The 22,004-nt window shown below is 37.0% G+C and overlaps 1 protein-coding gene across 2 annotated transcripts in view; it reads left to right on the top strand.

The window, feature by feature from the left end:
* The first annotated feature begins 4,649 nt into the window (after window positions 1–4,649).
* Window positions 4,650–22,004, top strand: part of LOC105447545 (ubiquitin carboxyl-terminal hydrolase 47) — a 40,425-nt gene continuing 23,070 nt past the window's right edge. For both annotated transcript variants that reach the window (XM_030987832.1, XM_030987831.1), the window contains exons 1-9: window positions 4,650–4,823; window positions 11,542–11,748; window positions 15,235–15,348; window positions 15,825–15,993; window positions 18,034–18,130; window positions 19,490–19,635; window positions 20,281–20,420; window positions 20,841–20,930; window positions 21,655–21,848. In XM_030987832.1, coding sequence (XP_030843692.1) covers window positions 4,785–4,823; window positions 11,542–11,748; window positions 15,235–15,348; window positions 15,825–15,993; window positions 18,034–18,130; window positions 19,490–19,635; window positions 20,281–20,420; window positions 20,841–20,930; window positions 21,655–21,848 — 1,196 coding nt within the window. In that variant the 5' untranslated portion in view covers window positions 4,650–4,784. The remainder of the gene's footprint in view (window positions 4,824–11,541; window positions 11,749–15,234; window positions 15,349–15,824; window positions 15,994–18,033; window positions 18,131–19,489; window positions 19,636–20,280; window positions 20,421–20,840; window positions 20,931–21,654; window positions 21,849–22,004) is intronic.

Raw genomic sequence — 22,004 nt, 5'->3', positions numbered from 1 at the left:
AATTGAAATTCCCTATCCACAAAAGTAGAATAGGAAGGATAAGGAGTTATTAACGTCTTATCTCACTCCCTTCCCTTTTCTTTAACTCGATTCTTGAACTGTTCAAGAAGGGTTTTGGGGTAGATGACATTTGTTGATGAAAGAAAGACCCATAACTTCAATTCTTAATAAGTGTATGTTGGGAAATATGAATATCATAATTTTATTAAAAGTATTAAGTTTTATTCTGAAAAACAGCAATGCTTGTTCTTGTATTTGGTTCATGAAATATGGCGTACAGAAATATTTTCATAGTATTTAATAATTGTGTTATATATTTCAAAAAATTTCAAGCACATGCATTGTAAGAAAGTATATTTAATGAATGTATAATTACGTTCGTTTATCAAATGATAACAACTTCTGTTAATTATATGTTATGCTATTTAGATGTCTTGCTTCTATGTTATGTACGAAAAAGAATTGTAGTTTTGTGAAACAAAATCAATAAATACAAACCTGTGCTTCATTAGTATGTTATTGTTTCCAACGTCGTAAAATCAAACGAGAAGAGGGAGGGGAGAGAGAGAGAGAGGGGGGGGGGGGAGAGAGAGAGAGAGAGAGAGAGAGAGGGTGGAGAGGAAGAGAGAGAGAGAGAGAGAGAGAGAGAGAGAGGGAGAGAGAGAGACGGGGAGAGAGGGGGGAAGAAACAGACAGACATACAGAGAGAGAGAGAGAGAGAGAAAGGGCAGGAGAGCGAGGGGAAGAGGGGGAGGGAGAGAGAGATATAAATATTATATAAAGGGAGAAAAAAGACATACATACATAGATACAGGGAGAGAAAGATGGGAGGGGATAGAGGGGGAGGAAGCAAGAAAGAGAGGGAGAGAAAATGGGGGGGGGGGGGGAGGGGGGGGGGGGGGGGGGGGGGGGGGGGGGGGGGGGGAGAAATATAGACAGACATACATTAAATGCAGAGAGAGAAAGAGGGGATGGGGAGAGAGAGAGAGAGAGAGAGAGAGAGAGGGAGAAAGATATATGTAGCGAGAGAGAGAGAGAGAGAGAGAGAGAGAGAGAGAGAGGGGGGGACGGGGATGCGGGTAGTAGTTTATTAGACAGGAGAGGGGAAAAGAGACGAATGATAATAATACTTTTCACTCAGTGGCATAATTCTTTCTCAATCATTCTATCTATAAAATCTGTATAAGAAAAACACTTAAAATTGCCCTATATAGAGGACTACCCCCCCCCCCCCCTGATTTCCTTTTCAGCTCTAAATCATGGCATTATAACAACAAGGGAAATCACTCTGGTGATTGTCGGACTAAACTGTTCTAAAAGTTATCAAAAACTTTCCAACCAGCAAAACAACAACACTACGTAGCCTATGTAGATCTTCAAATCTACTGACACACTGCCCCTCCCCCTCTCCTCAATGCAAATTTGCCAACAGAAATGTTGAGTAGGAGTGTTTAACCCCCCCCCCCCCCCTCGCGAAGCCCCTGCATACAAATCAGCCATAAAGATGTCTGTTTGTATTTGGGGATTGTGCGGAAAAGAACAAACAATAGGATTGGCAAATGTTTGCACTAAAGAATATTAATTCGTAAAAAATTATATAAACTATATGTTTATCAATGTAGGATTCTGGCTTCTAAAGGCATGTGAGTGAAAAGGTTTATACAGTCTTGTACTATGTATCGGTACACAGTGGTGAATCAGTGCCCCCCTTCCCTCCCTCTCGGTTGCTAAGAAAACATGTGTGTGCTTGAAGGTAAACAACCAGGGGACTGACGGCTTGAAGTACTCTTCGAAGGACTTGGTAATGAGGATTAATGCCTTACCAAAGACAAGGGACACTAGCACATTGAATTGGTTTCAAACCCGTGACCCAAGGGCCCGAATTCACAAAGGAGGTTTGTCGACAAACCGAGGTTTATGTACGTCATATGACGCGTTTTGACGCGTTTTTTTGTAAAACCTGGTTTATAAATTTAAAAAGGAGGTTTATCGAAACAAAAGGAGGTTTGTCGACAAACCTCCTTTGTGAATTCGTGCCAATGAGTTTGTAGTCAAGAACAGCTAGGGAGGCAATGAGTGATGTAACATGACATCATTTCTGGGGGAGGGAATCAGTATCAAGTTCAAGTTCAAAGTCATTTTTATTCAAAACCATAGAAAACGTGATAATTTTTTTCACATGAAAAAGAGACTGGTAATAGTACATTAATCAACATATATTAACTTGATTACATTATAAAATAAATGGTTTTAGGACCCCTTTAGAAGCTAAGCCTGTGAGCGGGCCAGCGGGGCCCTATAATATAGTCAATGGCAGGATGAATAAAAAGAATGTAACGTATATACAGGGGATAGAAATACGTTTCGGGCAGTGCATGTCTAAAGCATGGGGTTAGAATCAAGGGTATATCATGCAGATCATCACTATTAGGTCATTGTCTTAACTTAACTATATGTAATGCGCCGTCTTTCTTTAGTGCCTCGCTACGAATTATGTTATTCAACTGTTATGAATAATGTGACCCCCCCCCCCCGCGTATGGAGCTAAGAAGAAGAAACCATGATGTTTGTCAATGTGTGTATCAAGTCAGAAAGAGAAGGGGGACTTAATATGGTCGATTTTTATTTTGAAAGCTAATTGACTTAGATTATCCAAGTTATATATATTATTTTTTTTAATGCAGATGATGCAATGTGGAAGACATTATTTTCATTTTGGACTGAAAGAGTTGACGGGATGCCGTTATGTTTACAGTATAATAACATATCGAACACATGAAAATGATATGTAAAAAAAGAAATTTACCAATGTTTTATATGGATTTACTTTGCACATGGTCAGAAATTCGATATGTAAATAAATTTGAATTAAAAGATATTCCCAATGAAATATTGTAATTAATAATACACCTCTGCATTTCCCGTCGTAGATAAAAGAAGGAATTTTTCAAATTAAACATGTTATAAATCAAGGTATATGGATACATAACTCTCTATTCAATAAACATTTTGATGTAAAGAATCTGTTGTTTTTATTCAACATGTCAAAATTAAAAAAAAGCATTCCCAAAATATTGATTACAAAATTTTGTTTAAACAAAGCTTCAAGTCTCAATGAAACATTGTACATTGAGACATCTTTAGATGTTATCAACGTTGAATGTACTAAAGCGAAAAGTTACTATAGTTTAATGCTAAAAAAGAAAAAAAAGAAAGTAAGTTTCATTTTTTGGCAAAATATTTTAGGCCTACCTGAAACATTTGTTTGGAAAGATGTATTTCAGTTCAAATTTAATAAGATAATAAGATACAATAATATCAAAAAACATAATTTCAAATTAATCCATAGGATATTGCCCTCTAAGGACAATCTAATAGATTGTCCTTAGAGGGCAATATCCTATGGATTAATGTAATACATGGAAAATCGTACAGTCTAACGAAATCAATGTGAAATTTGTCGTGAAAAAGAAATTATTGAGCATTTTATATTTTGTTGTAAGAAATTAAGAGTTTTCTGGAAAATTATCTCAAGAATTATATGTTTCATTTTTAAAATAGAAATATAAAATGATATGAAAATGTTATTGATTGGATATAAAATAAATAACAGAAAATTTATTTTACTTAGTTTGATAAATTATGCACACCTGGCAATATACAAAGATTACGTAAAGCGGAACTTCGGGGAAGTACCAACCAATCCAAAGAGGCTAATAAACAATTGTATTTTATCATTGAAATGTTATTTGAAATACAAGAAAAATACAAGATACTTTGATAATTAAGAAGTTAAGATAGTAATAGAAATGTTATTGATCACACTTGATTTGTGATAATTCAAGTTTCATTTTACTTGTTTTGTAAATAGTCTATATGTATTTTAAAATGTAATAATAAAGTCCCTCTGAAGAGGTAAAGAGAGAAAAAAAATGATCTTTGTCAAACCTAGCCTTTTTGCATCATTATCATTATCATTATTATCATCATCGTTGTTATTATCACCGTCGTTATTGTTAATATCATTATTTTCATCATCATTATCATTATTATTATTATAATACCCTTGAATGTCAATACTAATAATGATATATGATATTTGTAAGACGCCAAATGCATTTGAAATCAAATGTTCAAAGCTTTGTTGTTACAATTATTTTCTAAATCATTATAATTATCATTATTATCATTAGTAGTAGTAGTAGTAGTAGTAGTAGTAGTAGTAGTAATAGTAGTAGTAGTAGTAGTAGTAGTAGTAGTAGTAGTAGTAGTACTAGTATGGTAGTAGAAGTAGAAGAAGTAGTAGTTGTAATACTAGTTTCATCATCACCATCATCATCAATAAAGACTAATCAAGTTGTATTAACTTCTTATTATTATCTGGCATATTTCACAGTAGTTTTCTATCATCATCTTCATTAAAATCTCGCTGACTCTCTCTCTCTCTCTCTCTTGTTATTTGTAGCACGCGGCCGCTTTTATTGTGAAACTGGAAACATAACTGATATATCCCGTCTTCATAAGATAGCCTTTTGATGGAGGTGCTTCAAAGTCTTTGCGCTGCTGTCATTTGCCTAAATAGAATACATTCGAAATACTAAAAACAGAGGAAGCAGCGCACGGAAAGTATCTTAACCCCGGAAGCGGAACCACAGTAGGTCACTGAATCGTCATATTTATTTCTTCACGTTGAGTGTCATGTTATGAAGAAAAAGTGCCTGAATTTCATCGTTTCAGAATAATATATGACAACGCAAACTAAATTGAGAAGATTTGGTTGAAGAATGGTACCGATAGACAACAGCCAGCTGGTTCCAACAAACGTAAGTTGTCCTTTTGACTGAGAAATGTATTTCGTGAAAGGGAGGATCGCCGAATTTCGGTGAATCATTGTGATTTGTGTGTTGCAAGATGTGTGCCACTGACACTGCACTGTTGTGCAATGGCAATGGCAATGACATGACTCGATCAATGACCGACATTGTTCGAGAATCATGGATTTTCGTTGTTGTGAGATTTGTGAATGTGAATGTATTCTCAAGATTGATTTTTTTCAGATTAACAGCTGGTCCGAGAATAAGGATCGTCCGCATAAACGGGCATATCCTCGTAAACGTGGACAAATCGCGTCCTAAAATTTAGTAAAAAATTTGGAATCGTCCGCACTTCCTCTAACGATCCGTATTACCGATACGCACGTTAGTGATGCAATAAACGGATTCCACGACGATGCTCCATATGATGCATTTCTCATTGGCGCAGGACAGAGATTTTCGCGTCATGAACGATAAATCCTTGGGAAGACGGACAAAAGTAGACGGTGAACTGGGGGTATTTTATTACGCATTGCCAGCGCAGATTGGGAACCCTACGTGTACATTCGCAGAGCGCCGAAGAAAATGCAGAGGATCCTTATTTTTCAGGACGCAATTTGTCCGCGTTTACAAGATTATCCTCATTTTTGCAAACGATCCTCATTCTTTGACGATCGCCCCTCCTGTTCAACCTTTAAGTTCAGACTTTCTTTAGTCCTTGGGCTTTTACAAATTACATTGTACTGTAGGTATTGGCTATCAACAATAGACTTTTTGTCATGATTGTGACTTTGTGTAAAGAAAAAAGAACAACGACACAAATCAATCAATTCAAATCTAACATGTCAAATCAGACGAGAATGATAAAAGTAGTCAAACAAAATATTAAAAATCACCACTCATTTCTCGATCATCCAAATGTGGCCATTATAAGCCAACATTATGTGCTGAAAAATCGAAGAAATTTCAGCTTTCAAGCGGTACATTGTAGGTAGCAACCAAATTCGCAGTCCCAAGAAATTGTAAGTTTGTGCAAAATGTAGGTATGCATGCAAGTTTGCAGAATAACAGCAGTACTTTTTAAAAAACATGATATCAATTCACCCTTATCAAAACCAATGCTGCCAGATCACAGCCAAAAATTGAGCACACCTTACGTACATAAACCAAGTACGTCCGCAAGCGCGCCGTCTAGTGCAGAATGACGAAGGCTACGTAAATGAGCATATTAAATCAGTTCTGTAATTTCCAGCTGATGCACAACTCAAAAATTGCGTCGAAAAACTGAAGAAACAGTTGCTGATTTTCCTCAGTCACGTTAGATGTTTTGAAAGCATCAAGTTTTCAGCTAATGATCAACAAAAACAAAATTGACTGCCAAAATCTCAGTCCCTACACTCCATTACCGGATCTTACATATGCTTGACATACTGTAGTTAGGTACTGTAAGGATCAAGTTTTCACGGATATTCATCGTGTTTGCTGCGACCAAGAAATTAATGCACACAATGAATACTACATGTAAGTGGCTCTCTGCCAAGATTGACGATGGACTTGTGATTTAGAATTTTAAGTATTTCTTCCAACATCGATGACTTGAATTGATTGTATTTTACTGCTATTTAGGTGTCATCAATTTTCACTTAAGTGCAGATTTTTAGTGAATTAGTGGCAATTAACTGCAATATGTGCCAAAACAAACCCAAACAAATACATGTATGTAATCTTACCAACATATCATTCAAAATTATATACTTCACTTAAGAAATCCAGCCATCGAATTGGTCGAAATTGCATTCATAAACTTTAACTATTCCTGTAAAATTCCCGGTTAAATTCCAAACCCATGTAATTGTTTTAAAAAATAGCTCTTAAATTCCAGTAACCATGGTTACCCATAGGTTTACATGTTAAAAATGGTTTGAGCGATCGAGGATACCGTACGTGTGCGAAGAATTGGTCAGTATTTTCATACAAGACAAGACAATTCCAAACACTAAGACTAAAATGGCTAAAGAAACTCTCCCAAGATTTCAACTTATCAAATGCAAGACTCGCTGACAGCAAGAACAACAAAAAGGGTACGTGAAATTATCCATAAACATGTTCGTTTAGTTGCTGAAAAAGCATAGACGAAGACGAAAATAGATCTGATCGCGCACCCAATGTTGTGTGTTAAAATTCTTCCCATAGAGGTTGCACGCAATGCAGTCTCTATGCAGTCTACGTGCATTGCGCGACCATGCAAAATAGGTCATGTTTTTTTTTTTCAATTCGAGATTCAAACCTTTATCTGTTGTGATCCTGAAGGTGATACTCAATAAGTGAGGTGTCATATGAAAGCCCAGGTTCTTCTCCATATTACCCACAGGGCTGGCCCACCCCCAAAATTGTATAAATATCTTGCTTAGACTAGTAGAATCTAGATCTAGTCTACTCTCAAAGATACACTCGTTAAAAAACAACCGTGCAGATAAACTAGAGAAAGGCCAAGGTGTTGTCATTAGTTGACTCTTTTGTTTTCGGCATATAAAAGTATTAATGACTGCTTTAATATTCGAGAAATAGTTGTTTTTATACGCTCTCGGGAAGGTTACAATTGGGCTATTGCCCTTGGCACGCCTCGGGCAATAGCACAATTCTAACCTTCCCTTGAGCTTATAAAAACAACTATTTCTCTCAAAGCAGTCATTAATACTATACTATGAAACACATCGGAAAAGGCAACAACTATCCAAATTTCCTATTAAGGCAAAGAATTCAATAGTCTTCTATAAAGAAATCCCACAGAAATAGTGATATTCGAGGAGTTGATGCGTACATTTTTTTTTGTAATGGGCCTGCTGCACATCCATTGTTGGTGCTAATCACTATGCTCAAATTGACCACTATACTGCTTTTGACTGCTGAGGGCAGTAGAGACGATTCTAGTGTAGGGATCAACATAAACAGTACATGTACATGTGCAATTACTATGCAAGCAGGCCCTTTCCTATAAAAAAAAATGAACCTACTGTACATGTAGTTACTCTAGTAACTCCTCAAATATCACCATTTCTGTGGCATTTCTTAGACAACTGTTGAATTCTTTGTCCCAGTTAAGTATTTGCTAAATAGGTAATCTTGACTTGAGTACCAGTAGTTGTTGTCTTTCTTATTGTGCTCTTTCGGGGCTATTTCAAACTTACCTTGCAGCAGTGATGAATATCAAAACTTATTTTGATTACAAAGTAAATATCAGTAAAAGAAGCATGAGGTATTTAGAATAAAAGAAAATATTTTTGTCTTTAAATCTTTATATTTTTATCAGTACAGTATGTTGTGAAGAAGAAATTCTTAGAAAGCACTTAAATTTTACAACATTTTCAGTGTTATGTACCCTGATTATTTCATCCTGTCCAGTAGGGCACATGGCAAACCTTTTTTATTAGCACCCTGTAGTCTTATTCCAAAGTTCATACTGAAGATGCTAGGTTTACACTTAACATGTACAAGGAGACATTTTTAGATAGCAGATGTACAGTATTTTCCAACATTATCAGTTTTTTGGTTACTGATTCTTTCATCACTGTCCAGTAGGGCATGTGGCAAAACTTTTTTGTAGCACCCTGTAGTATTACTACAAAGTTCATACTGAAGAGTGAAGATGCTAAGTTTACTTAATATGTACAAGAATACATTTTTAAGGGATCCGGTAACTTTGTCTCAGATTCTGAAGCAAAACTCTGGATTTAGCTCATGCTGCAATGATAATTATTTATCTTTAGTTCAGTCAGAAACCCTGTGAATTTTACAAGCCGATCGCCTGTCTGATTATCGAGATATTTATGATTGGAATTACAAATTTTGAAAACCGTTTGCCAAACGGTTTTCATAACACGATAGTCTATTGGGGAGAACGAGTATGGTAAAACCGGTCACTCAAAAATTCAAATTTTTTGAGGCACTTCTTGTCCTTGATCATTTTGAAGCGCAATTTTTTTTAGGGCTTCATCATTACACCATATCACAGACACTGATAACACGTAGGGCCATGTATCTCAGATTTTACATTGTTAAACGATCCCTTTTAGATAGATGTTGAATTTTCCATCATTATCAGTATTTTGTTCCCAGCTTCTTTAATCCTCTCCAGTAGTAGGGCACATGGTCAAACTTTTTTTGTAGCACCCTGTAGTATTATTCCAAAGTTCATGCTGAAAATGTAAGGTTAAATTAACATGTGCAAGATTATTTATTCAAGGCGTTTGTCCTTCCTTCCTGCTTTGTTGTGCTTTGTTACATTTGTATTGTAACAAGGTGCTGTTTGCATTTTATTTTCAGGTGGCCCTTTTTTCTTAATGTGGCTCTTTTTTTTTAATGTGGCTCTTTTTTTTTTATGTGGCTCTTTTTTTTAATGTGGATCATTTTTAAAATGAGGTTAGTAATATTTGATGGTAACAATTTTTTAATATTACCAATAAGCATATCCTAGATGTACACTGTACATATACATGTACAGTACATGAGTATGGTTTTGTTATTGTCGTTTTGTCTGTGAGTGTGATATGATTGATCATGATGACAAATAGATTCAACTGCAAAGCTGTTTGACGAAGCGTAGAAATGAGCACAAATAGACAATGCTAACTGTACATGTAGGAGTGTCATACATAGAAAATGTCAGGAATTTGTGATTTATTCATATCAGCATGCATGCTTTGTATAATGTGTAGCATGTCATGGTTTGTGCAGTACAATGTAGTGTAGGGAATTTAGTGATGAAAATAAAAGATAACTACAGTGTAGTTAAATATTATACTGTACAAAAAGGAGTGTTTATGTGAATGTAAATACCCTCCAGAAACAACAGGATTTTATTTGAATTTCATGTACACCTACACATGTATTCTGCTGCAGTGCAGTGTCACTGCTCGTATCGTTCTTTCCAAATTGGTTATCATAGTGCGATACGATGCCTGTCTCAGTCACCCACATACATGTAATTAAGGCTGTTGTGAGCACTGATTTGTCTGTGTTAATGATTAATGTTGCCGTAATATCCCAATGTTGGGATCCACTGTACATGTACCTGTACATGTATTCTATGTCAACAAAACCTACCGGTAATAAGCCAGTTCACGGTTGCAGTCTGAGCATGAGCAGATAAAGGTCATTGCAGAACAAATTGTGAAATACACGGAGACGAAATACTGGAAACGTGCCCAAGAAAGTTATCTAATCATTATTCATTTATGCACTCCATGATACACAGGTGGAAGTATTCTTTGAAAAGGGGAAACAAACTAACAAAGGCTATTTACATGTATGTAGCACCTCCATCGCTGTTGGATTGATTATTTCAAAATGTACAAAGTGGGACCTCTTCATGTTTTGAAGATCTGTGGATATTCTGTGTCATTGCAGTAATGTGCTAACCGTGAACTGGTCTATTCTTGGTCAGTCTACATGTAACACACCATTCAATCCATTGAACTGAACAAGTATCATAAAAGAGTCAGCAACATTTATTAACCTGTTGACTTCCGAATTTTCCTATTCCTATTACACAGGGACCAGCCAGTTTCCATAGGCAATGGGTTAAAGGGATCCGGTAACTTTGTCTCAGATTCTGAAACAAAATTCTGGATTTAGCTCATGATGCAATGATAATTATAAACCTTTAGGTCAGTCAGGAGCCCCATGACTTTTACAAGCCGATCGCCTTTCTGATTATCAAGATATTTATGATTGGAATTACAAATTTTGAAAACCGTTTGCCTGACGGTTTTCATAACACTACAGTCTATTGGGGAAAACGAGTATGGTAAAACCGGTCACTCAAAGATTTTTTACTTTTTTGAGGCACTTCTTGATCATTTTGAAGCGCAATTTTTTTAGGGCTTCAATATTACACCATATCACAGACACTGATAACACTTAGAGCCGTGTATCTCAGATTTAACATTGTTAAAGGATCCCTTTAAAGTTAACTGTAAAGACATGCTGTGAAAATACATGTACTTCTGTTGAGTTCAAGGAAATCAGCGCTGTCATACACATGTATTTATAGCTGGAAATTTCTTCCCTCGCCATGTACATGTACACTCTAAATGTTGACACAAGGATTGTCAATGCCAGTCCTACCGAAAGTTCATGGCGTACAATGTAGAGCAGTCATGCAAAGTCATGACCAGTTTGAAAATGGGCTTACTTTGAATCATCAGGTCCTGTTACACAACTTTTCGTGAAAACGAAAACAGAAGATCATGTGAAGATACTTGTTGATGAGGACACAGCCGTAGATTTGCAGTACTTTTTCACAAAGTGTCGGGTAAATTGAACCCGACCGTTTGCAGATGAGAGGGGTTTATTTCACAAACATTATCCCCAACATTTCGTGAATAAAGGGGCATGTTTTCACAAAAGGTTGGGCAGTGTGACCATCCGACCCGCTGCCAAGACCCGATGATTCATTAAGTCAAGAACATTAGTGTAGTTTGCTCAGCTTTGTAAAATGGCACCTGGCTGGAATGCTCCCTAGGGAGCGGAGAATGTGCATACATGTACATTGTGTGCGTGTATGAATCAGATTACCCGGGTAATAACGTTTCTGTAAAGCTCTCAAAGACATCGTCGATGTATTAAACTGCTATATAAATGCGGAATATTATTATTATTATTATCTTGGACCTGTATGCGTAAACTAAATTTTTTTCCCCTCCCTGTTTTATTTTCCCCTCTTCAGGATACTTGCACGGCTGACCTCCCCAAGATCCTGTGTATCATCTATGATATCACCAACCCTCAATGGCAGACATGCAAGTTCACCGTCACCCTGCCGACGTCAACGACCACGGTAGAACTGTGCGAGGAGGTGGCGCGCCAGGCTAACTACGAACCGGATACCTTTGAACTCTACTGGCTGAGGGCCGGAAAAGATGGCAATGACAATGTAAGGATGGAGCTTTCATTTTAAAGATAAACTCCAGTTTTGGTAAAAAAAAGAAAATTAATTCTCAGAGAATCAAACGAAACTTACACTGAATGTTCAAGATTACAAATAAATGACATGTGCCAAACAATTTTGGAAGAAAATGTATACTGGCTGAGTAATGAGCATAGAAAGACAAGGAAATCAAGGTAGTACTAGCCCCGACACCATGTGTGTTGTCCCATATATAGCTTTCTGTGTACAGTGATTGTTACTTTACCAAGACTCGGTCAATTTTATTATGATTTTGATGACTCCAGAACCTTGCAGTGCACACCAATACTTACATGCTACATGATCAACTGTTTCTGATCCTTTCCACACCTTTTCTTTCACAATGCAATCGCATTACCAGTACTAAAGTTTATCTTTAATGTTATGACTTTTTGAAGTTGCTATCAATCAAACACAAATTGGCAACACTTTGACGTATCTTGCGAGCTCCTCTCCAATTCGCTCTGTACAGTAGATTTTGTGAACTTTTATGTTCTTAGTTATTGATTTGTTTCATACAGGGGTTGTATAAAAAATATTTGCAATAATTATATTTAGGGTGAATTATGTATGATGGGAAATATTCTCAAAGCCACTCTGTTTAGGTTTTCTGCGTACAACAGATACCCCAAATTTTGTATTCTTTCATCAATATTCGTCTTAAAACATGTTTGTTTTGAAAATCCTTGCGGAAATGTGTATTTCAAAATGACACCCTCTTTCACTTTTTATGATACATTTAGCGAAAAATTGCCATCAATTGTTTTGACAAATTTGGGGATCCCAACACTTAATAGGGGCTTTATAATTTGCTAACTTTATTTTTTAGTACAGGGCAAAATGGAGGGGACCTCACTTTTAATCAGTTTTTGCTCAAACTTTCACTGACCTCCATGTTTCTCTTATTTTTCCACTTTTATTATAACCAACCTAATATTATGGTGGTCTTCATCTTTTAGGAATGTTTGTATACAATATTCACTGTAATACTTACATTTGTAGGCCTGTTTCTGTGTATACATTTCTACATGCTAACATCAATTCAATTGCCAACTTTTTTGTTGTGATCACTTTTTGAGATATTTGCAATGGATAAAACTTTTCCTGTTTTTAGTACACTGTTGAAAGCATGATCTAATTTCCGGGCTGTTATTTTAATACAGAAAGTTGAAGCAGTGGCACTTGAGTTGTTGGTGTCTTTTCTTTGTTTTGAATATTATGATTTTCAAGCCCAAAAGGGAGCTGATACTAGTCTTCCTTTCCTGCAGTAATGATATCTTGGAAGGAAATTGAGCAATATTTTCTCAAATGAAAGTTGGCAGCTTCCAAGCACCGTGTTTCTTTTGCTACATGATTCCAAATGATCACATGAAGGATAAGGCTGACACACTAATGCAGTATGTACATGTAATCGTATGTACATGTACATTAAATGCACATTACATGCACATGTTGCAATGTATACAGAATTATTTACACAGGATAGAAACTGCTTCTTTGCATTTAGTAAATGTTTTGGCTTACCAGTAGTCACAATTTGCATTCTCTTATTGTTGTCCTCGAAAAGAAAAGTCATTCCAGGAATTTAAAGAACAATAAATAATTCAATGTGTGTAGAACAATTTATGTTGATTTCCAATACAAATACCGTAAATCTCTGTGTATAAGGCGCACTTTTTTTCCGTCGGGGAAAAATTGAAAGTCGGGGGTGTGCCTAATACACAGGTACAGGATATTTTGAGTTCTCAAAATGCTACTTTTTAGTGGTTTCTGAAAATCTCTGTGTCTCAACATGAATTACATAATGCAAATAAATAATAGGATCTACTGTTTACTTTAAACTACGTTCCTAATTTGAAGGGAAGACAGTTTTTTTTTTTTTTTTTTTTTAATCTCGATAAATTATGCCCCTTCACAAAGCACTTTGCCGGCCGAAGCTCTCCCTTGTCTCCAGCTCACTGACCTGTATCATGCAGCTCACTCACACGGGGGATATCGAATCACCACTCGAAAACTAGCCTGTCTAAATTTCGGTTTGGACTCGGGAGGACAAATTTTCTATCATCTTTAGTTTTAAAAAACAACATTGTTACTATTCTTTTTTACTTTGACCTTTTGACTGTAAAGTCGTAATAAATAAAAAGTCCTTCCCAATTTCCTGCATCATGGCTTTTGTTTCCGAACGGGACCGCACGCTGAAATAAGAGCCGATTCAGTTGGTGTCGGCAAAAAAGCAAACCCAAAAGGAAAAAAAAAGATTTTTTTTAATCTCAAAAATAGGGATGCGCCTTATACACAGGTGCGCCTTATACACAGAGATTTACAGTAATAAGAATGCTATGCTGTGGTACATGTACAAGTAAATACATCTGAAATCAGAGACATCTTGAAATCTATATTTCTACGAAAATTCAGGAGATTGTCAGATGTCATGTACAGTACGTGTACAAGTTATTTTTCTTTCCGTATGTTGGATCAAAGCTTTTTACGTTTACATGTATGTCTACATGTACATACATGTACATGTAGTTCCTTTACTTAATTGTGAGCACAGTATACAATATCATGGTACCATGCACATAACCTTTGTGTACATGAACAATGTACATGTACATGTAAATAGATCTGCATATCTTTCAATCTGTAATAGCACTTGCTGGTTAGAACCAGGCTAGAAAAGCAGGAAGCGTGAAATAATAGAGGATTAGGAAGAAAAATCCACTTCTCATTTGTTTGGATTTGTTCATTATTATAAACGCATGCATTTATTGTATGTGTGTTCTATACAGTACATGTACATTGTATGTGGTAAACATACATGTAAAAGACCATGCAATAATTGAATAATACATGGCAGAAATAATATTTTCAGCTTGGACAGCCTTGTAAACCAAACAACACCAACAACAACAACAACATGTAGGTTTTAATTCCAAGAACCTATCTGTAGGTACTTGTAGTTGTAGGTACAATGTACATGTACTGAAGATATGTACATGTACATTTTTCAAATTGAAATAGGTCTTATTGTGGTCATCTCAGGGGTGGAGGGAGGGGGGTGGGGGAGGGGGATGGCTAAACACCGCCAGCTGCCTCCACTCCTTGCTGATATTGAGAGGGGATGGTAGTTTACTAGTATTGCTACCGTAGAGGTGGGGGGGGGGGGGTGTTGATATTTTTGCTCCTTAACCCCCCCCCCCCTCCTCTCCTCTCCCCAATGAGAAAGCCTTTAGAGGGGTAATGGGATTCATGAAATCATGTTGGGGGGGGGGGGAATACTGACAGGAAAAATCCCCACACTTTCTGACAATATAATGTGGGATCTGCCCCAGATACATCTACATTTACATACACGTATACATGCAATGGTTCAGAAGCCAGTCATTTTGTTGATTTGATATATCATGTGCAAGAAATTAATGTCATATTTTATTTCTTGTATATCTCTTGTAGCTTTTCTTGAATGACAAGGGTCAGAAGTCACTCGGTGAGCTAGGCATGCTGACTGTAGGAAGGAATCTATTCAACCTGCAAGACAAGGATGGGGCACAACCAGTCCCTATACAGGTAAAGTACATGTACTATTCCCATTTGATCCAATGATCATATGTCCAATCCCCATTCGGTCTCGTAGCTTCTTCTTTTTGGGGGGTGAAAACCTAACTACTGTTTGTTAAAGTTGCTAAATATATTACTCACTGCGGATATAGTGTCGGAAATAATATCGCTAGTGATATTTTTTTGTCTCGCAATGTACATGTACATGTACAGTGTATGGTCAACAAGGGATCGAAACGATCACAACGTTTCGTGCGCCGCTGCAACATTATGTTAAAGTTCCTGGCACTGTAGTAATTCATGTCGTACACTCTAGATGCTTTGAACCTAGCAACCGATGACACCAGCCCCATCATCACTGCGACATCCGATACCAGCTCCCTCTCCTTCAATTATGCCTCCTATGTCTTAATCTGTTTATTCTCATTTTTGTTGTTGAAAACCGAACTATGTTAATGTTCCTGGTCTTATTTTTCATGTTTTAGGCTGGGGCAAGCGGCACAACCAAATCTCCCAGTGAAATAGATGCTTTGAACCTAGCAACGGACGACACTAGCCCGATCATCACTGCAACATCTGATACCAGCTCCCTATCATCCGACTACTCCTCCTACGTCCCTTACTCCTCTGCTGTCATTGGAAGATCAGAAACAGGTAAGATATTCTGGGGGGTGTTTCGCAAAGATCCTAAGTTGAACTTCAGACTTATGGAAAGTGGTTAGCATCTTTGAAAATATTTTGTAAAAGATATTTTAAAATGTTAATTCAAATCATTTATAATTTCTATTATCAAGGAGGTTTCTTGTTGCTAATGTGGAATTTATGAAAAGTCTAAAATATTTGAAGTTTTTAAATTTGAATATATTTTATTTTAAGGCTACAAATGGCTCTCCATAATATTTAAGTCCAACTTAATAATAATAAATAATAGCTAGTTCTTATATAGCGCTTTTCAGGACCGAAGGCCCTCTCAAAGCGCTTTACAGATATAAATATTATTACCCCGGTCATAGGATTCAGGCTTACCCGCACACAACGTATGCACATTCTCCACTCCCTGGGGAGCATTCCAGCCAGGCGTCTTTTTTACAAGCGCACACATGCTAATCTAACCACATTAGCTTTCGCATCCTACCGGGTACCCATTTAACACCTGGGTGGAGAGTGGCAAATGTAGATCAATGTCTTGCCAAAGGACATTAGTGCCGCGGTGGGACTTGAACCGCGAACCTTGTGATCCACAGTCCGGTGACATATCCACTCGTCCATGACACCTCTACAGAGTTAAGTTCGACTTAGGATCTTTGTGGAACACCCCCTGAACTATTTTTGTGATCACTTTATGCACTTGTCAATTGTAAGACGCACCTCTTGACCCCCGGGAATGGTGCGTCATGGTTGCGTCATGTTCCCCAAAATCGCGACGCACAGTACCGTCATGGCCGCAAAATGTCCGTCACAATACTGACCCTTATGTGCGTCATAGTAAGTCACTTTACCACGTTGCGTCATTTGGTGTGTCAATGGGACCGTCACTTTCTCCAAGCAGAAGTGTTTCTCAAATGTGCGTCATTGGCTAGTCATTTTCATGAAATGGTGTGTCATATGTTTGACTCAAATGTGCGTCGATGGAATGTAATGGTGTGTCACTTTCTGTGACGGAAGGTGCGTCATGGTATCAAAATGTACGACTCACATCGGTACAATGACGCACCATTCCCGGGGGTCAAGAGGTGCGTCTTACAAATGACAAGTGCATTATTCTAATAATAGTACTATGGGTGTCGTGATCTAGAGGATACATCACCGAGCTGTGGATCGCATGGTTCACGGTTCAAGTCCCGCTGGGGTACTAATGTCTAAATGAGAATTGCTCTGCATATCATCACATGTACGCAGGCTGGATTCCAAGTATTGTAGTTCATTCATTAATTACAGGTTAATGAACTATCTCGTCACAAGGTCCCCAGGAAAGAAACATCCATCAATTGTATTATGTTAGTAATCCAGTCTATTGAAGATTAGCTTTAAATAAAGACATATTGAAACATTTCATCCTGTTCTCATCAGATTGATAATTTAAGAATAAACAGGTACATGTAGCTGAAACCAACAGTATAAACAATAAAATTAATAGAAAGTTTAAAATGCTCAGAACAAAATGGTCATTACTTCCTTTCATGTACCACAGCACAGATGCCTTTCTCACTTTCGATGGATGATTTATTATCTTTTTTTATACCTCAATCAGCTTACATTATTATTATTATTATCATTTTTCTAAACATTGTTATCATCATTTTCTTTGTGGTTGTGATAAGATGTTTAATATTATTACCTATTTAAGGTAATTTTGCCATGCACCTAAATGCATATTGCACAGTCTACAAACTACATGTTGAAGCTCCAAGCGGGCAATGTTCCCTGATATTTCCACTCTTCTGGGTTTTGCCATTTACTTTGGGTACAAAATTTGCAGTCAATATTGAGCCTGATATGGATTTTTCCCATTTAACATCCGAAACCTTCTAAGTTGAGCAGGGTATAGTAGCCCTACTGTAATTTTCCCTGATCTTTCCTTATCTTTCAGGGGATACATATAGTTATATTGCTCTGGTATCACCCTCAAAGCAAGTAAATAATATTTAAATATTCTACTCCCATCCATCTAATCTTTCTTTTATTCCTCTGTAGGTTTTGTTGGTCTAGTCAACCAGGCAATGACGTGTTATCTCAACAGCTTGATGCAAACACTTTACATGACTCCAGAGTTTAGAAATGCTGTCTACAAGTAAGTTCTATGTCTGTAATAATAATAATAATGATCTGGATTTATAAAGCACTTAATATGAAATACTGTCTCTAAGCGCGTTACAGACAGATATTATTACCCTGGCCATCAGATTCATTCACGCACAATGTGCACCATCTCCACTCCCTGGGGAGTATTCCTACTTTATGGTCGCCATTCAGGCATAAGGCTATTAATAAAACAAAGGCTTTTGTCATCTTACCAGGTCCCTATCTCTCTTCTGGGTATGGAGTGGCAAACGTAGATCAATGCCTTTCCAAAACACATTAGTGCCGATTCAGGGTCGGGGTCGGGTTATGACCACTGCACCAGTGACATAATATTATGTACATAAGAGATAGGAGACCAGACGATTGATTGGAGGACTTGCGATTGATTGCAGGACTTGCGATTTATTTCGATCAATCGCGACTTTTCATAAGACAGGGCCCAGATTAAAAAGTATTTACCAGTAGATTTACTGGTGCTGTAATGTGCTCCTGGGGGTGTTCCACAAAGATTCTAAGTTGAACTTATCTCTAAGTTGGACTTAACAATTATGGAAAGCCATCAGCATCTTTGAAAACCTTTGTAAAAGTTATTTTAAAAGGCATAAAATGTTGATTCAAGTGATTCATATTTTCTATTATGATGGGAGATTTCATGTTCTTGAGGTGGAATTTATGAAAAGTCTAAAATACTGTGATTTCTGCTTTTGGAAATATTTAATTTTAAGGCTACAAATGGCTCTCCATAATTTTTAAGTCCAACTTAAAGTTAAATTTGACTTAGGATTTTTGTGAAACACCCCCCAGGCTTTATTTCTACAAAAATGTAGGGTCAGATATAGTTTTTACTCAAGGGCCCTGTTTCATCAAACTTGTTATCTATAACAAGTTACAGTAACTGTTATAAGCTACTGAAATCATGGCATTTGATTGGATGAGAGCAAATTTGTCATAGAAGTTTAGCATTTGTCATTGATAATAAGTTTTTATGAAACAGCCCAGGACTAAAGTGAAGAATTTAGTTTGGGTAGTGAATTGAACGCGGAGCAACCATCATTTGAGTGTGTGTCATGCAAGTGACTTTATACATGCTCATGATTTATATTTAAAATCTTAATGTTTGCGGTCAGAAGTTGTCCTTTCACTGCCTTGTCAGAGGTTAGCCTGACGCAGCAGCAACTCAAACATTCAAAACGATTTTATTTTCTTTTTTCTGTGTCTGATGGGAGTATAGTGATACACAGGTGTAGAAGTTGTCTTAGATGATTTCAGAGACTGGTCAGAGGTTAGCTTGACAAAGCAACAACTAATGAATTCAAAATAATTTTCCTTCCCCCCCCCCCCCTGTCAGATGGGAGTATACTGATACACAGGAGGAAAGATCTAAGAGTATACCCTATCATCTTCAACGTCTCTTCATTCAGCTGCAGACCAGTAAGAAGAGGTCAATTGAGACGACGGATGTCACACGGAGCTTTGGATGGGATAGCAGTGAAGGTAAGATTTGTAAAACAATACAATTCAATCCTCTTTGCTGAGCATTTGCATAAGAAAAGTACCTTAATGGTAATAATACCTTGCCTTTCAATTATACAGCACTGACATTGCTGCCAACCATTCCTATTTTGGAGGAATAATTCAAATTTGTTGGCCTTCCAGCTACTGTTTTGAATCCTAGATTCTTCTCTCTTTCTGAAATATTTTGTATGAAAAAGTATACAAAATGGACTGTAATCCTAAATTTTGCTTTGAAAGGTTGACAGGCTGTATGCACTGGTGGTTGGGACAGTGTCGGTGAATACCAAAGGCGCCCTTGGAGTGTGCTTATACTGTGGTCACAGCTCGCTATATGTCTTGTTGCTTGTGCATGCTCTCAGCTTTAATGAGGTTGTAGGCCAAAGGAGCTTGAGAAAAACAATCTGGAGATGGAAGAAAAACTGAATAGGACACAAAATTACAAGGGATAACATGCTCAGTAACACCTTGAAAGTTAAAGGACAAAAATGTTAGCTTGCTCATATGACTAATATGTTATCTCTCTCTCTCCCTCTCTCTCTTTCTCCCTCCCCCCTCTCTCTCTCTATTTCTCTTTCCCTCTCTTTCTCTCTCTCTTTCTATTTCTCTCTATTGTTTTTTAAACAGCTTGGCAGCAGCATGATGTACAGGAACTGTGCAGGGTCATGTTTGATGCACTGGAGAAGAAATGGAAGAACACGGATCAGAGTAATCTTATAAACCAACTATACCAGGGTCAGCTCAAAGATTATGTCAAGTGTTTAAAGGTAAGTGTGAATGAGGGCTAATACTCCCATATCAAATTGAACTAGATACATGACCCTATTCACACTATGCACACTAACCAATCCACTTAGCCAGATGAAGGACTATTTCTAATGCTTGAAGGCAAGTGTGAAAGAGGGGCAATATCTCCATAAAGAAATGAATGGTATATGTAACCCAATACCCACTTTATGATCAGATGAAACATTATGTCCTGTGCTTGAAGGTATAAAATCAAAGTACAAATATTCAAACCTTGTATCAATACAGTTGTGTTGAATATGCTGCAGAGAAACTTTTTAAAAAGCCTTACCTTTACACCTGATTTTTTCTTACATATAAATATATAAGAAGCTTCTGGTTTACTTTAACATGGCAATCTTAATCCCGTCTTAATCCACAACTCTTTTTTTTCTTTCCAGTGTGGCTATGAGAGTGCAAGATCAGATGCTTTCCTGGACATCCCATTGGTGATCAGACCATTCGGTGCCAACAAGGTCTACAGCAGTGTTGTGAGTAATGCGCTTTTTGATTTTCTACATGTGTTGTTTGAAAATGCTTAAAGGTTTAGACTAGTTTTGGAAACACCCCCTCTCAAAAAATGAAATGGAAGCTCTTATTACCAATCGAGTAAAAGAATATGTTTTGACTAATACGTGATGATGCAAATTTTGCCGTGAAACCGCCTACTAATTGATATATTTGGTAAATTATCATATCGATCCGGCCTGGATAGATATCGCGAATGCACTTCAACATTGAACATTTGGGCATATATTTCTGCTTTTTTGCAAATTTAGGTTGAAGTATTGCTATTTAAACCTCTGAAGGCAATATTTAAACAATATTGAATGGATATTTTGCACCCAAAACCCTTGAATCGCAACTTTGCCACTACCGTTCTATATCTTTAATCTACCACTACTCAATCAGGTCATGTTATCTCTTTATTGTATTGTATTGGTTTGGTTGAAGCTAAGTTACAAGATTGGTTAAACATGTTGATGTTCCCAAACACAAAGAAATTGGCAAAATTATGATGGGAGAGAAACAACTTTAAACCCATTTTGGAGGGAAAGAGGATAAGGATGTAAGCTTTGGTGTTTCTAGACATTCAGGAATCAGATATCATTCTCCCCCATATTTCAATAAAAGAAAGATATCTACAATGATGAAGTGGTTGATTCGTACTACTTTTTAAATTCTTTTATCAACCCTAATTTTTGTTTGTTTTAGGACGAGGCTTTGCGAGCCTTTGTGGAGCCAGAGACTTTGGATGAGAGTAACCAGTACTTCTGTGAGAAATGCAACATGAAATGCGACGCTCATAAGGGCCTCAAGTTCCAACACTTTCCCTACCTCCTCACTCTGCAACTCAAACGATTCGACTTTGACTACAACACAATGCATCGCATCAAACTCAACGACAAGTGAGTCTACATTCATTGTTTCTGATGTTAATGTATTAATATAATAACCATGATGATGATGATGATACACAGTGAAACCTGCTTTAGTGACCATCTGTTTAGAAAGACCATATTTTCTGTTTCCCTTGAATATTGTTTCTCATTTAAATATGTAGT

Source organism: Strongylocentrotus purpuratus, unplaced genomic scaffold (genome assembly GCF_000002235.5).
Source record: "Strongylocentrotus purpuratus isolate Spur 01 unplaced genomic scaffold, Spur_5.0 spur5_scaffold_17, whole genome shotgun sequence".
NCBI classification, from domain to species: domain Eukaryota; kingdom Metazoa; phylum Echinodermata; class Echinoidea; order Camarodonta; family Strongylocentrotidae; genus Strongylocentrotus; species Strongylocentrotus purpuratus.
This window is presented reverse-complemented; position numbering and strand designations above follow the sequence as displayed.